We start from the raw sequence: 15,400 nt of genomic DNA, 5'->3' as shown, positions 1-15,400 counted from the left end.
ATTTCAGATTTTAGAGAACATTTGTTTTGAGGTTTCATTTTGTATTATCAAGAATCAGAAGTATAAGTAAGAATGTTATTCTAGAGTTTATGTAAAAAAAACTACTGGGTTACATCTTAATATTCTTAAGAATATTTTTTAAAATTCAAAATAATTTAAATAAAAATTAAATAGAGAATAAAAGATAAGTAAGAATGTTATTCTCAACCCTTATCATAAGAATAAAAGTTGACTAAAATATATTAATGATATTTTTGTGGAAATATAAGATAAACAATATGTAATTCCACTAATTTTTTTTATAAAAAAAGTTGGTGGTTGATTTTGTCCTCATGCCATGCCATGTTCTAATATAAACTTTATATATAAAAAAAATTATTTAAAACCAACACCCTTATTTGTACTTCTTAGATATCTTAGTCGCAGCCTCCCGCAGTGCATAGTGCATATTTATTTACCTTCAAAAATGTACCAGCCAGTGACTTATTCCAATGTTTTACTTATACCCCAAAAAACTAATCCATTGATAATTTGTGGTTTGATATTGAAATACATGCAATTTGGCTGGGACTTAAAAGTCATTTTCTTGATGGATCGCCGTAGGTTGGAGACCCCATACAGGGTTCTCACTGTTGTTTATGATTCTTATTTGTTTTTTCAACTCTGGCTGTTGATATTCTTTCATTTTGTCCAGCACCTTCATGATTGAAATCTGATCCAATACATAGCTACTACACTATAGGATTGAGTAGCGAAGATATGGTCCAACATTTCCACTATTTTATTTTCATTTCATGAATGATTGTTCTTCGCATGATGCTGACCTCTAAAAACTTCAGCATGTGAGAATTGATTGAATTTGTTTTTTACCCATGTGGTACGGTTTAGGCTTAGGCCCATTAAACTTGACTTTTTTTTTTGTCTTGATGGATTATCTTTCTTTATCTAGTTTTCTGCAGTATACTCAGCAATGTTCAATTATGACACCACTTCATTCCAAACAATAAAAGTGTGTTTGGAAAAACGTTAAGTTCAACAATCCAAGTTCTTTCTAATCCATCAATATAGTTGCTTCTCCGTTTTGTGCTTTGGAAATCGGGATTGTCCGTTTGAAGTTTCTCAAACGGAAATCCAAACATACACTAAATAAGGTGTTTGTTCCGCACTCATTTTGGATGTCTAAACATACAAATATTTGCTTTGTGTCTTAAAGTAATATTGAGAAATGTTATTTGTAATGTAAATCGAATAATAGATTATACAATTAAAAGAGAGAAAGAGAAATGAAATGCTAGAAATTATGTGACCCAGTTGAAGATAACAAAAATGATTTTTAATACTTAATATGTTACATAAGAGTGCGACCGTTTTAGAATTAGTTTTTGAATTTTTAAGTGGGTCAATCTAGGGGGTGTAAGTGGGTATAGATATTCCTGAATCTGAATTGATCCAATGAATTTATATCAAATTTTTTTGTGTTTAGGTAAGACTCGACTTGATTCAACCAAAATTTGACATTTTACAAATTAAGTAATGAGTTTTATATTTTTTTACGTGTGAAGTGATCCTGTCATATATAATAAAAATCAATAATAATTAATTAGTGTTTAAATGAATACTACTTATTACTCTTGCTCACTAGCAAGTTTTATGTTTTATAGTTGATAACATTATAACAATACAATATATTTATTTTTAATTTTATTTTGTATTAATATTAGTTGTTCAAACTGATAACAATGTAACAAATTAATAAATTTATTTTGAAATTTAGTTTGTATCATTATTTTCTATGAGATGATAACATTACATTTACAACAAGATATCGAATGATTTACATTTATTATAAAATATTTAAATTTTAAAAATAAATAAATTTAATTATATTGATATGATTAATTCAATCCAATCTGTTCATGATTGAGTCTGATTATATTGAATTTCAAACAAAAAAAAAATAAAAATAAAACCAACCTAATTCAATTTGTTAAATTTTGATAAAATTAAATAGTAAATTCATCCAAACTCAACATAATCCGACCCACTTACGCCTCCTAAATCTCACATATACACCACTTATTTACTTTTTCAATGAAAATAACTCTATAAACACTCAATCTCTTTCATCCATGATCTCTATCTATAAAAGTTTTGAAATGGATTCCATGAATAATTTCACATTTTTATATTTTATCAAATTTATTTATTATGTTATATATATATATATATATAATAGAAAATAAACTGTAATTTTTTTAACGTAAAATAATGACTAGATTGTAAAAATAGAAAACTAAAATAATGATTATATTATTGTATAACATTAAAATGACATATATGATATAGAACAATCAATCTTGAATATAAAATACACACATATATATATATATATATATATATATATATATATATATATATATATATATATATATATATATATAAAATAAATACCGATTCTTAAATAAGCAAGCAGTGCTTGTTTTAAAAACTTTGTGAAATGCTCCATAGCAAGTTCTTTTTAAGAAATGTTGTTGACAAGCAAGTATTGATTCAAGATTTCAGCGATGCAAATGCTAAAACCTATCGAGACAAAGAAAAAATAGTGAAATATAAGTACAAATAGATGATATAATATGAAAAATAAAATAAAGAACAGAGAGAAATAAGATGTATTGTTCAAATTAAAAAAGTGAATGTCTAAATATCATTAATCTAAATATAAATTTAAAAAGTGTTATGCAGGAGTTTTTTGTTTGAATGGATAAAAAAGTATATCAATTTCTTTATATTAAAATGCAATTTATTTTGCAAGAAAAATATTTTAAGGAGTTTTTTTAAATATTTTTTTTAGATTTTTTTAAAATTTTTATTTAATTCAATTTTTGTTTATCATAATTATTTATAAATTAATATTTTAAAAATAAATTATCAATAAATAAAAATAATATTGTATTACAATATAAATAATTTATCATAAATATAAAATATAATTTATATGTTTAAAAATATTTATTTATAAAAATTTTAAATATAAATTATATATTTAAATATAATATTTATTTACATATATAATTTATTATAAATTTTAATTCTATATAATAAATATTTAATTATGGATTATACCGGTTAAAATATTAATATTATATAAAATAAAACATTTTTTTTGCGTAAAATGAAATAGATTAATATAAGTAAAAACTTTTTTTATCCTTATCTAATAAAGAAAATAAAAAAATAGCGGGTATATTTAGAGCAACTATAATGAAAGTTGTTTGTCTCATGAAGCAACTCAAGCCCCGATTTCTTATCATTGGATGACTCTGACGTGACAACATGAGTTGCTTGAAGAAGAGAGAGACTTGCTTCCTTAAGCAACCGTTCCTTACCAGATTTCAAACAAATCTTATTGAACATATTTGAGAACGTTTCGAAAATAATAATGATGAAAATTAATTTCATATAATGTCTATGTATTTATTATTATTTTATTTTATTTTTAATATCTACTTATTATGTATTTTTTTCTCGTAATTTATTTTCTTTCATTGTAGTACAATTACCTTTTTTAATAAAAATTTAAAATTGGTTCATAAATGACTAGAAAAAAAAATCTAAAAGTTGAATTTCTTAAAGTTTTTTACTATTGGAGTAAATTTGTGTTTGAGTTGCTTAATACTAACATGACATACTCGGGACTACTTTTTTCATTTTTTAATGCATAAAACAACTCAAATGAATTACTTTTATTGGAGATGCCCTCGGTGTGATTTCTTGATAAGTGAGAAAGAAATGAGAAAAAATCTCACTTATTACGCAAGTTTCACACACAAAAAATATTTTTTTCCTTATTTCCATGTCATTTCAATAAAATTGCACATTTCCACCTATTCTTTGTATATTCTATTTCTTTTTGTTCGGTTGCTGATAATAACACTACACTTGGGCCATCTCCATCTCAATAACTCATTTATCCACTTTTAGGAATTTTTAAATAGGTCTTGTCATTACACATAATTTATATATACTTTTTCATTTTTATTTTATAGCATTTTGACCAATTGACCCCACACGTTGCTTTAAATAAACACCCAATGTTTGTTAAGATTAGTTAACTTTTATCCAATCGTCATGTTTTATTAAGACGCGGTGCTCAATAAGAAATCCAGCTTTACAATTAGCCATGGAGATGGCCTCACACATGACAGAGAAATCAGAAATTAATAAGGATCATTTTTTTCTTTATTTAAAATCAAATTTTCTTTATTTTGTATGTAATGAATGAAGAGTTAAACCCATAAACACTTCTTACATAGATAGTGAGTATTATATATTCTCTCACTTATATATTTAATATATTAAGTTAATTCGGTGTTCACAATTAATTTTATTGACTAATATTTATTTGAACCGATTATTTGGCTGAATCATTAACTTATTTATAAATAGTGAGTAAATTATATTAGTAAGTTTAATATCATAATATAATTCAAAATCTTAAAATATTAAATATGCGAATTTTTATACTACTTAATATATTTCTCTTTAATTATTATGAGAATCACTTAATACTTAAATTCCAGCAATTTTTAATTTATATAAATAAAGAAAGTTTTAATTTTGATATATGTGATTTTTATTATATTTTTTATTTATATAAAGTTAAAATTATTATTTTTAACCCATTCACAATGAACTATTTATGCATTTATCATAAAGTTAAAAGACTATCTCATATAACACTTACAATTACTTGTAGTATTATATTAGTGTGTAACTTGAAAAAATTATAGATCTTTATAATGAAATTATTTATCTAAAAATAAACATTAAGAACCCAAAAATAATCATTTTAGATTTTGAGGAATAAAAATTGGAAAAGAAAAAAAAGTATTATTTGTCCAACAAATCCCAATGGTGTTTCCCTGTATGGATAACATTGAGTGGTAGGTCATGTCCAGCTAACAACCACATAATGCATAGATAGAGTATCTTTATATTTTATAATACTGCACTGTACCTAATTGTATGTATTGTGCCATAATATCTGAATTTTGAACTCATTTTTCTAAGGAGGAAGCTGATTGAGCTTTAGAGTGTGCCCGCAAATCTCAGTGCTTCTTCCACTATCATTTTTTATGGACTATTATTTACAACCAATATCTCAGTGGGATTGTAGGTACAAATAAAATCTCTAAAATATCATATGTTGTGCATATATTTATTTATATCTAAATAAAATTTAAAAATATTTTAAAGATGTTTAATTTTATTAATTAAAATTATTATATATATAAATCAAACATAATTTCAAATATATAGTATGGAATTATATATAGAATTCAAATATATTTTACGTATAAATATGAATCGATGTTATCTTAACGTGTTATTTATTCTTTTCCACGTAATAAAGTAGAGAAAGTGAGAGTCCCTGTTTATTTTTATTCGTAAAATATAGCCTGTTTTCCACATGCTCATCCTTGATTGTCAGAAAAGTAAGACAATCATTGCCATTTAGTTTCTCTTTAATTGGTCAGTTTGGATACAAAAACTTCTTCAATCGGGAATTATATACACATACACATTTTTCATTGACAAGATATTGTCTGTTTTAGACTTAGTCCTCACGATTTTGTTTTTATATACCACTCACGAGGTCTCTCAATCAATAGAGACAATTATGTATATATAAACTCATATTGATTCTCTTATTTAAATGATGTGAGACTTTGTCTGTATCCTAATAAAATTTACATATTTATAGGTAATTTTAGTATTATTTTTGAATCTCAATTGATGTTTTAAGTTTTAATTCTTTTGAACTAATTATATATACCATATTTATAATTGTAATCTTTGTAGTATATATTTTTAGATGTAGTATTTTTTTATATATAAAAAAAATAGTGCTCTTGCTAGTTGAACACTTGTACTTAGTTGGGATGTAGGCGTACAGTTAACAATAAACTTGAGCGTCTCCCACTTTGTTTTTCTTTGTATATAATTACAAGTACACTCTAAAGTTCTTCAAAGAACGTGAAATATGATATGTAAAGTAAAGTAAATAGTGGAACAAAAGGAATTCTATTGGAGTGTGATGTATGGCAAAAGAGATAGGTAAATCCACCGTACCTACATATCATATGTACCTTTATTTTGTGTTGTTTTCGTTAAAGAGAAAATAATAAAATAAGACAAGTGTAAAAAGTACAGAAAAAAAAAGTAAAAGTAAATAAGTAAGAAAATAGAGTAAAAGCACAGGTTATTTGTTACAAAAGGATATTTTTTTTTACCCAAACTTATTTATAGCAGTCCTGTGCCATTCCCTTTAAATTTTGTTCACAATTTTTGGCACTTTCCCTCATATGAGAGGAGAAGTTTTTATTTTATTTATTATTATTCATTTAATATAGCTCTCATTTCTTTTTCATCACAATTTAATTTTCTTTATGAAACAATACCAAAATTTTAATTTTTCTGCACATATCTTCTCATTCTTTCTCTTCTTTATTTCAAAAATTCTAGAATGAAGTATCAAGATAAGTGGTACTAGTCATATATTTTGAGATATTTTATAAAAAATTTAATTTGTAAAATTATTTTAAATTTAAGTTTAAATTTAATTTAAATTTAAAATAATTATTTTATTAATTATTAATATTAAAACCTAATTAATATTAATTTTAATAAGATATAATAATTTAATTATTATAATTTTAATGATCAAATATTTAAAAATTAATTAATTTTAATTATCCTAATTAATTATAACATAATGATCATATCCCATAAAATATTGAGATTTAATAGGAATGAACACTATTTTGTATTTGTTTTGGTTAAAACCTTGCTACCTCAGTTTAGTTTAATATTGAAAAGAACCAGTTATATTCTGAAGATTTACATGAGAGAAAACATCCTTTAGCAGTTCAGATCAGTTTGCATGAGAGTTTGTGTACCCTTCAGCAGTTCAACAGTTCAACTCTCAACATCCATGAATAATAATACATCTTACATGAGACTCTGCGAATCCTTCAACAGTTCAGTTCCTACTTTCAACATCCATAAATAATATTACATTATCAATTGCCTGTTTTAACCGTCAAATATAATATTAAACTATTTATCGAGTGTGATTTCTTACTAGCAAATTATTTATCCAATTTCTTTCCTTCAGTTTTTTAACTCATCTTCTATATGCTGTTACGACAAGCTAATCACCTCTAAGCATTTCTTGATCACCATGTCCTTCTCTCTATCACTGGTAGGTCACTACAAATTAACAACATTATCAGATGCAAGTTGTTAAAAATTTTAATTTTTATTCAAAATCAAATCTTTCGAATTTCAAAGTTTGGTTAAAAAAATAAAAATTGAATAGAAAAAAAAAGAAAGCAATCTTGCCACTCCAAAACTTTCGGTAGCTCCTCCTAAGTTTTTGCTTGAGGAAGAATGTTTAATTGCACAAACACACTTGGCCCAGGTACGAGGCTGCTGTGTCGGGGCACTTGCGGAAGCAGTGCTCGGTGGACCGAAAGAGCTTGAAAACTACGACAGAAACATCTTTAAGAGTGTGATTTTTTGATTTAGGTTCGCAATTGTAATCCTGCTAAAGCTTTTCATCAAAGCATTTCACCACTTCTCTCTGGTTTGACAGTCATATCGCAGTACAAAGTTAGAAAAAAATAACATTTTAAATTAAATTTAAAATTATTATTATAAAATAAATTATTTTTTCAATTAAAAAATTGTCTATCACCAATAAATTTCCTGCCTTATGAGTGAGATACACAACAAACTACTTCATCTTAAAATCATTATCTTTATAATACTTGCTAAGGTGTTTTACTTTATCGGTTCATGTGAAATATTACTAGACTAAATATATCTGGTAAAATAAATAGGTGCGGGTTAAATGGTTAATTTATTAAAATATGTAGTTTTATTATTTTATCTCTTGTCTAATATTTTGTATAAAGAAATGTATGTTGTGTCATTAATTCTAGGATTTGGTCCTCTTTTTGAGAATATGTGTCAATTTTATTTATGTTAATCCACCGATAAGTCATATCTTTGATTAATCCATCATGAATTTTGCCTTATCTTTATTTACCTTTTTCTCTTCTTCTTATTTACATTACAAAACAAGGACTTAAAAGATAGATAAATAAATACTATGTGATTATGTGGCCCCAAGTCAAACGTACTAAATTTGCATAAGATATGAAGTAAGTAGAGTGACCATAAACCAAACTCTTATTTCTCTGAATAAAAAATGAGGTTGTATATTGCCTTTTCCGATAATAACATGAACAACTAACTCGTCTAATAAATTCAACAGTTAAGACAAGAAAAACAAAAAAGGTTTTTGTTCATTTTACATATTTAATGTTTTGTTGACAACACGACTCTGCGTCCCATTGACACTTCTTTTTACCATCTTCCAAAAGAAAGACTCAAATAGAAAGTGTTTATAATAAAAGAATTTTTACCGGATCCTATGCAGTTTAGTTTCACAAGAAACTGCGGCATGTGCAGTTGTACATCCAACGACTAAAGTTTATTAAATTTAACTTTCAAATGTGTTTTTAATATTATATAATGAAATAAATGGAATGGGTGAGATTAATGCAGTGACGTAGTAACTCAGTTTAGATTGGTAGAAAGTGATAGAATGAAGTGTGATAAAACGAAAATTTTACGCGTTGCGTTGTTTGTAATCGAATTAAGGAATAAAATGAAACGTAATGAAACTTATTCTGTTCCATTTTACCCGTAACTTCAATTTGTATTCCCTTTTAATTTTGGATAGGTAATGTAATTCAAGTAAATTCTCATTCCATTGTAATATTTTTACACAATGGGAAGAACCGTAGACACACTTTTTACTATTTCTAAGATATTGGATTGCTAGTTAAAATTTATTAAAAACTTGAATTATATAATCAAAGCAAAAGGATCATGAAGAATAAAATTCATCAAAAATTATATTTTTCAATAATTTCAGCTAATATATAAAATATGTTGATAAGAGTGTGTTAAAAAATTGTCTTTCTTAACGTTCCCCTTAAACAACATAACAGTGATTTTATAATATTTTTTCTTATCAATAACAAAAATAACAACAATAATAAAAATCTAATTTAAGTCATTATGTATCTGTTCTAACTCTACGATCATTAGGTGGAACATAGTGGTTGTTATTTTGTTCCATTTCAATCCCATTTATTTTTTCACTTCCTTTTATCATTCCATTTCAATTATTACAAGATATTCTAGGCAGGCCCGCAGCCTCAACAGTTGATATGAATGATAAATACCAACTATCCCTGCGTTTCTGAAACACATTCGAAAGAAGCCCGAGACTAAATTGTGCTAAAAATTCTAATGGTGGAGCGAGAGCACGGTAACAATATGAATATGCTGATATTCAGGTCCCTTCTAATAGCTTTGCTGCTAGTTTTCTCTAGCAGACACACCATAGCAGAAAAGAAAACCCCTCACTCTAAAACCACATACATAGTTCACATGGACAAGCTCAACATGCCAGCAAATTTCAACGACCATCTGCTGTGGTATGATTCATCTCTAAATTCAGTATCAGACTCCGCAGAGATGCTCTACACATACAATCATGTAGCTCATGGCTTCTCCACAAGGCTAACTACCCAAGAAGCTGAGTTACTGTCAAAACAACTGGGAGTTCTCTCTGTCACCCCAGAAGTTAGATATGATCTTCACACAACTCGATCACCAGAGTTTCTGGGGTTGGAAAGAACCACCACTCTTTCACTACCCTATGGAAAGCAGAGCGAGGTGGTTGTTGGAGTACTAGACACTGGTGTGTGGCCTGAACTAAAAAGCTTTGATGACACAGGACTTGGGCCAGTACCGAGTAGCTGGAAAGGTGAGTGTGAGAGAGGTAAGAACTTCAACCCATCAAACTGTAACAAGAAGCTTGTTGGTGCAAGGTTTTTCTCCAAGGGCTACGAGGCGGCGTTTGGACCGATTGATGAAAAGACAGAATCAAAGTCACCAAGGGATGATGATGGCCATGGAAGTCACACCTCAACTACAGCCGCAGGTTCTGCAGTTCCAGGAGCCAGCCTCTTTGGTTTCGCTAATGGGACAGCAAGAGGTATGGCCACACAAGCCAGAGTTGCTACTTACAAAGTGTGTTGGCTTGGAGGGTGCTTCACATCAGACATAGCTGCTGGCATTGACAAGGCCATTGGAGATGGTGTCAACATTCTTTCCATGTCTATTGGTGGAGGTTTGACGGATTACTACAAAGACACTATTGCAATTGGAACTTTTGCAGCCACAGCCCATGGAATACTGGTTTCCAATTCAGCAGGAAATGGTGGGCCTAGTCAAGCATCTTTGTCTAATGTGGCGCCATGGCTTACCACAGTGGGTGCTGGAACCATAGACCGTGACTTCCCTTCCTATATCACCCTTGGAAATGGGAAGATATACACTGGGGTGTCCCTTTACCACGGCAAATTGCCACCTAATTCTCCACTACCAATTGTTTATGCTGGCAATGCAAGCGATGAATCCGAGGGAAATCTTTGCAGCAAAGGTAGTTTGATTCCTGAAAAAGTAGCAGGAAAAATTGTTATATGTGATCGAGGAGGGACTGCTAGAGTGGAAAAGGGTTTGGTGGTGAAGAGTGCTGGAGGCATTGGGATGATACTAGCAAACAATGACGACTATGGAGAAGAGCTAGTTGCTGACTCTTATCTCCTCCCAGCTTTAGCATTGGGTCAGAAATTCAGCAATGAGTTAAAGAAGTATGTTTTCTCAGCTCCTAATCCGACAGCTAAAATTGCATTTGGTGGCACCAAGTTAGGGGTTGAACCATCCCCAGTGGTGGCAGCTTTCAGCTCAAGAGGGCCAAATTTGCTCACTCCGAAAGTACTCAAACCAGACCTGATAGCTCCGGGAGTCAACATCCTAGCTGGGTGGACTGGTGCAATTGGACCAACTGGCTTGACTGAAGATACCAGGCATGTGGAATTCAACATAATCTCAGGCACATCCATGTCCTGTCCCCATGTCAGTGGGTTAGCTTCCCTTCTTAAGGGCACTCACCCTGAATGGAGCCCTGCAGCTATAAGGTCTGCCCTCATGACCACATCCTACAGAACCTACAAAAATGGGCAAACCATAAGAGATGTTGCCACTGGCCTGCCGGCTACACCGTTTGATTATGGGGCTGGACATGTGGATCCAGTAGCTGCTTTTGATCCTGGCCTTGTGTATGATGCTACCGTGGATGACTACTTGAGCTTCTTCTGTGCCTTGAACTATACTTCCAATCAAATAAAGCTTGTAGCAAAAAGAGATTTTACCTGCAGCAAAAGGAAGAAGTACAGAGTGGAGGATCTCAACTACCCATCTTTTGCTGTTCCTTTTGACACGGCTTATGGAGTGAAGGGTGGTTCTCACAAACGATTGAACCCAAACACTCTACAGTATACAAGGACTTTAACAAATGTGGGCGCCCCTGCAACATATAAAGTTTCAGTGTCGCAGTCCCCCACAGTGAATATTGTGGTGCAACCACAAACACTTAGTTTCAGGGAACTAAATGAGAGGAAGAACTACACAGTGACGTTCACGTCTTCTTCAAAGCCTTCTGGAACAGCCAGCTTTGCTTATCTGGAATGGTCAGATGGGAAACATAAGGTCACTAGTCCCATTGCTTTTAGCTGGACTTGACTCACTACTATATTCAAAGGCCCTGACTCTGAATTACCTGTTGCAAACATGAATAATTGCATCTCTTTGCTCTGCCTTTGGTCCACAAAGAGGCCTGATGTTAAGTTGTGTCTCTTTGCTGTTGTCCTTTGAAAATTAGTAAAGAATGATTGTACAGAAAAGAAACAGTCTAATGGTGCCTCTGAATAATGGCATTGAATGGTAATTCATATTTAACCAGCTTTGTGCTTCTTGTCTTACGTGACAGATTCATATATCAAGTGATTGGTCCACTGCGGGAATCCGAATGGCATTTACCAGCACATTTAAATTTTCCTGCTTAATTACTAGCAGTAATAAGTTATAAGGAAGAAAAATGAGGCATTGGCCTAAAACTGAAGTGCTAACTACTAAGACAGTAAGCTCTTGCTTTTCCCACTAAGCGGAATAAGTTGTCCACTTGGGTTATTCATCTATATCCCCAACGTGCAGCAAAACAACCAATGCTTGCGATGGTTCGAGACATTTAGCAAATCAAAATCTCTCTAATGGTTTTGCTCCAAAGTTTAATTTCTGCATGAATTATATGACAATATGATTCATTATTATTATAGATTTAAAAGAATCAAGTATATGAAATACAGAATTTATACCTTCTCTTTATCAAAGGGTTTTCCGTCAGAATCCCAGATAAATAAAACGACCTTGTAACTGCAATTGATTTTTTAATCCATTATTAATTGGAAACATGTCCAGTAACAACTTACTTAATTGCTTTAAGACCTGAGAAGATGTTGACATTAGCACATGAGCCCACTGGATTAATAATAATGTTATCCAACTTCATATAGAGAAGCTTAACAAAGGAAAATAGGAATTTTGTATTTGGCTTATGTGAACGAGACATCCTGTAGGTTAAACGTGAAAAGAATAGTTTTCTTTATTTTATAACTTAAAAGGAATACCTTCGTCATCAATTAAAATGCATTTTCTTGAACTATGTTGGTTATAACCAAAGACTTATAAATTCAAAGGACACCTAATATAATGAAATTTAAAAATAATGCTAAAACAAATCGATATGAATCTAACTATTCTTACAATTCCATTTGGTACGTTACACAAGCAACAACGCATCACCTGAACATAATTTTGATGATGTGATTAAAATCAAACCATACATCACTTGGATCAAGATCCTCTACAGTTTTGAAAATAACTGCATGAGATTTTAGTCATTCCTTTAACTTTAATATATTAAGGAGAGAAAAACTTGCATCTACCGTAAAATTAGTAACTGCACAGGGTGCAGTTCTTCTTTAAGTGCAGGAGATGTATTTCTTACATCACTCAGGTTCCTCTACAGACTGACAGACAGGAAGGTAGTACGTATCAAGCTGCCAATATTTTTGTTTCACACCTTCCCATACTTGTTCTCCCAAACAATCCTTAACAGGCAACGGAATTAATTGCGTGGAATACCCCAAATTCTCAAGCTCAAGAGATACCAAATGGCAGTAAACAACATGGAAAAATGCATTACTACCACAAAGGCCATTGAAGAAAGAGTAGATTCCACCAGGCTTCAAAAGTGTTGGGAGATGCTGGTGGAACTCCCTCAGATCGTCATAGTACTCCCCGTAGGTATCGAAGAATATTCCTGAACAGAATTCACACCATGACACCAATGACCCATGTCAAAGACACAATCCAGATACAATTCACCATGCAACAGACACAAATACAACAATAATAACAACAACAAAAATGTCTTATTATCCCACTAGACAAGGCTATGTATATAAACCGCATGACAATGACACTAATAGACTTCGTTAAAAATTCTTAGAAGTTGAATTTCGGCCTAACTCAACTTCAAAAGTCAATTCATGAAGGTTATTCTCCACTTTTATATATATATATATATATATATATATATATATATATATACTATTTTGATCATATTACTGGTTGAAATTTGTAAGACTCGATATTTGCATACTGATAACGGATGAGCTGATAGACCCAAGTTACCAAACAACAACTTCTAGGATATTGGGTCTAAGTCTAACACAACTCCAAAAGCTAACTCATTGAGTGAAATGTCCCACTATACGTATTTAACACACATACACATATACTATATTAGGAAAAGACTAAAGATAAGATTGCATAGAATACAAAAGTGGCACAACTCTCTTCTTACAAACTGGTTTTATATGAATGATTAGGCAAAACCCATATTTTAAGATGGTATCAAAGTTATTCTAGATATATTAAAAATGGTTAATTTTGTAGATATCAGTTTGGACCAAACACATACTCTAAGATACTAATAAATAATTAAATAAATAAAACAAAATAACTTTCCAATGATATTCACAAAATAAAATCCAATCAATTGTAATGCTGCAATTAGGTATTGAAGTTTGTGAACATAAGGATGAGCAATTACCATCATATGTTTGAAGCTGAGACAAAACATCTTGCCAGCGGCCAAAAACAATCTTGACATTTTCCTTCTGACCCCAACCGGAGCGAAGCATGCGTTGATAGACCTCCGGATGAGCCTCAACGATGGTGTGTGAGGCAGGTGAATATTGCTGAATGGCCGAATCCACGAGACCCATTCCGAACCCAATATTGAGCACGTGAGCACCACCGGAACAAACAGCTTTGGCATGTGCCTCCATCAACGGCTTCTCCCACGCCATCATCACAGCTTTGCTATCAGCGTCCATAAGCTTGTCTTCGCTGAAACTCACCCTGTCTTCCAAATAATCGTCACCGGAATCGCCGTTCTTATGATCCTTCCTGGCGATTGTTCCCAGGATAAGTTCGGCCTGAATCCCTAACAAATTGAAATGAAATTAGATCATAATAATGTGAGGGGTGAAGGAGGAGAGGGAATGTGTACCGTACCGGCGTTGAGGAGAAGCTCGAAGGCTTCGCTGTGGGCTTCTTGCATGGCGTAGTCGCCGGCGGAGAGGTTGGAGGGAGAAAGAGCGTTCCAGGGGGCGCCGGCGGAGAGGAGGAGGGAGAGGACGGGTGCATGGCCGAGCTTTGCGGCGTGCATCAGAGGATTGAGGCCCTCGCCGTCGAAATATGTGACGTCGGCGCCGGAGTTTATAAGAGCCTTCACTCTGTCAGTGTCACCCTTCCTTGCCGCCTCGCATAGTTGCTCCTCCGCTTCCTTCATCTTTGCTTCCGCCCCTCAAACCCTCTCTTCCGCCTAAATACAACTTTATTCTTATGATCTTACTGTCTTAGTTTTAATTTTTATATTAGTGTTATTTAGTACCTTTTTTTTTTTTTTTAATTTATGGTAAAGTATTTTTTTATTATTTAAATTGTTTTAACGTTCATTCGGAAGGATCGATACTTCCAAATTAACACATAAATCAATATCAAAAACTCTCAAATTAATAATAACAGATAAATCATAACTAACTAGTTTATCCGTCACTTGGTTAACCTTCCGATGTGTTTGAGACCAAATTAAATCGCCCCAGCCACTTGGAACAAGGATGGGAAGAAGAGCACTTTTGATAAGCAAGGATACTGCATCCCACAATGAACTTTCTAAACCCTTTACATATTGGCTGTAAATGAAAACTGAACTGCAATTTTGCGATCAATCAAATTTACTGGAGCATCACAATTTAGTTTAAAATCCCGGATGGAGGAATTAGCC

At 31.3% G+C, this 15,400-nt stretch overlaps 2 protein-coding genes across 2 annotated transcripts; one reads left to right on the top strand and one right to left on the bottom strand.

Moving 5' to 3' along the window:
* The first annotated feature begins 9,226 nt into the window (after positions 1-9,226).
* Positions 9,227-11,946, top strand: LOC109796000 (subtilisin-like protease SBT1.7). Its single transcript, XM_020355595.3, has one exon. The coding sequence runs from the start codon at positions 9,388-9,390 to the stop codon at positions 11,725-11,727; it is 2,340 nt and encodes a 779-aa protein (XP_020211184.1). The 5' UTR covers positions 9,227-9,387; the 3' UTR covers positions 11,728-11,946.
* An 805-nt stretch (positions 11,947-12,751) lies between these two features.
* On the bottom strand, positions 12,752-14,970 carry LOC109796001 (ankyrin repeat family protein). The gene is made up of 3 exons (XM_020355596.3): positions 14,629-14,970; positions 14,162-14,557; positions 12,752-13,366 (listed from the first exon to the last, which is right to left on the bottom strand). Exons 1-3 carry the CDS (start codon positions 14,903-14,905, stop codon positions 13,053-13,055), a joined length of 987 nt encoding a protein of 328 aa, XP_020211185.1. The 5' UTR covers positions 14,906-14,970; the 3' UTR covers positions 12,752-13,052.
* Positions 14,971-15,400: the final 430 nt, after the last annotated feature.

Source organism: Cajanus cajan, chromosome 6 (assembly GCF_000230855.2).
Source record: "Cajanus cajan strain Asha chromosome 6, NIPB_CcT2T_4, whole genome shotgun sequence".
Taxonomy (NCBI): Eukaryota; Viridiplantae; Streptophyta; class Magnoliopsida; order Fabales; family Fabaceae; genus Cajanus; species Cajanus cajan.
This window is presented reverse-complemented; position numbering and strand designations above follow the sequence as displayed.

Coding starts and splice junctions, on each gene's coding strand:
- LOC109796000 (XM_020355595.3), top strand. CDS start 9,388: ATGGTGGAGCGAGAGCACGGTAACAATATGAATATGCTGATATTCAGG.
- LOC109796001 (XM_020355596.3), bottom strand. CDS start 14,905: ATGAAGGAAGCGGAGGAGCAACTATGCGAGGCGGCAAGGAAGGGTGAC. Junction 14,558..14,628: donor CGAGCTTCTCCTCAACGCCG/GTACGGTACACA, acceptor TCAATTTGTTAG/GGATTCAGGCCGAACTTATC. Junction 13,367..14,161: donor TCAGCTTCAAACATATGATG/GTAATTGCTCAT, acceptor AATTCTGTTCAG/GAATATTCTTCGATACCTAC.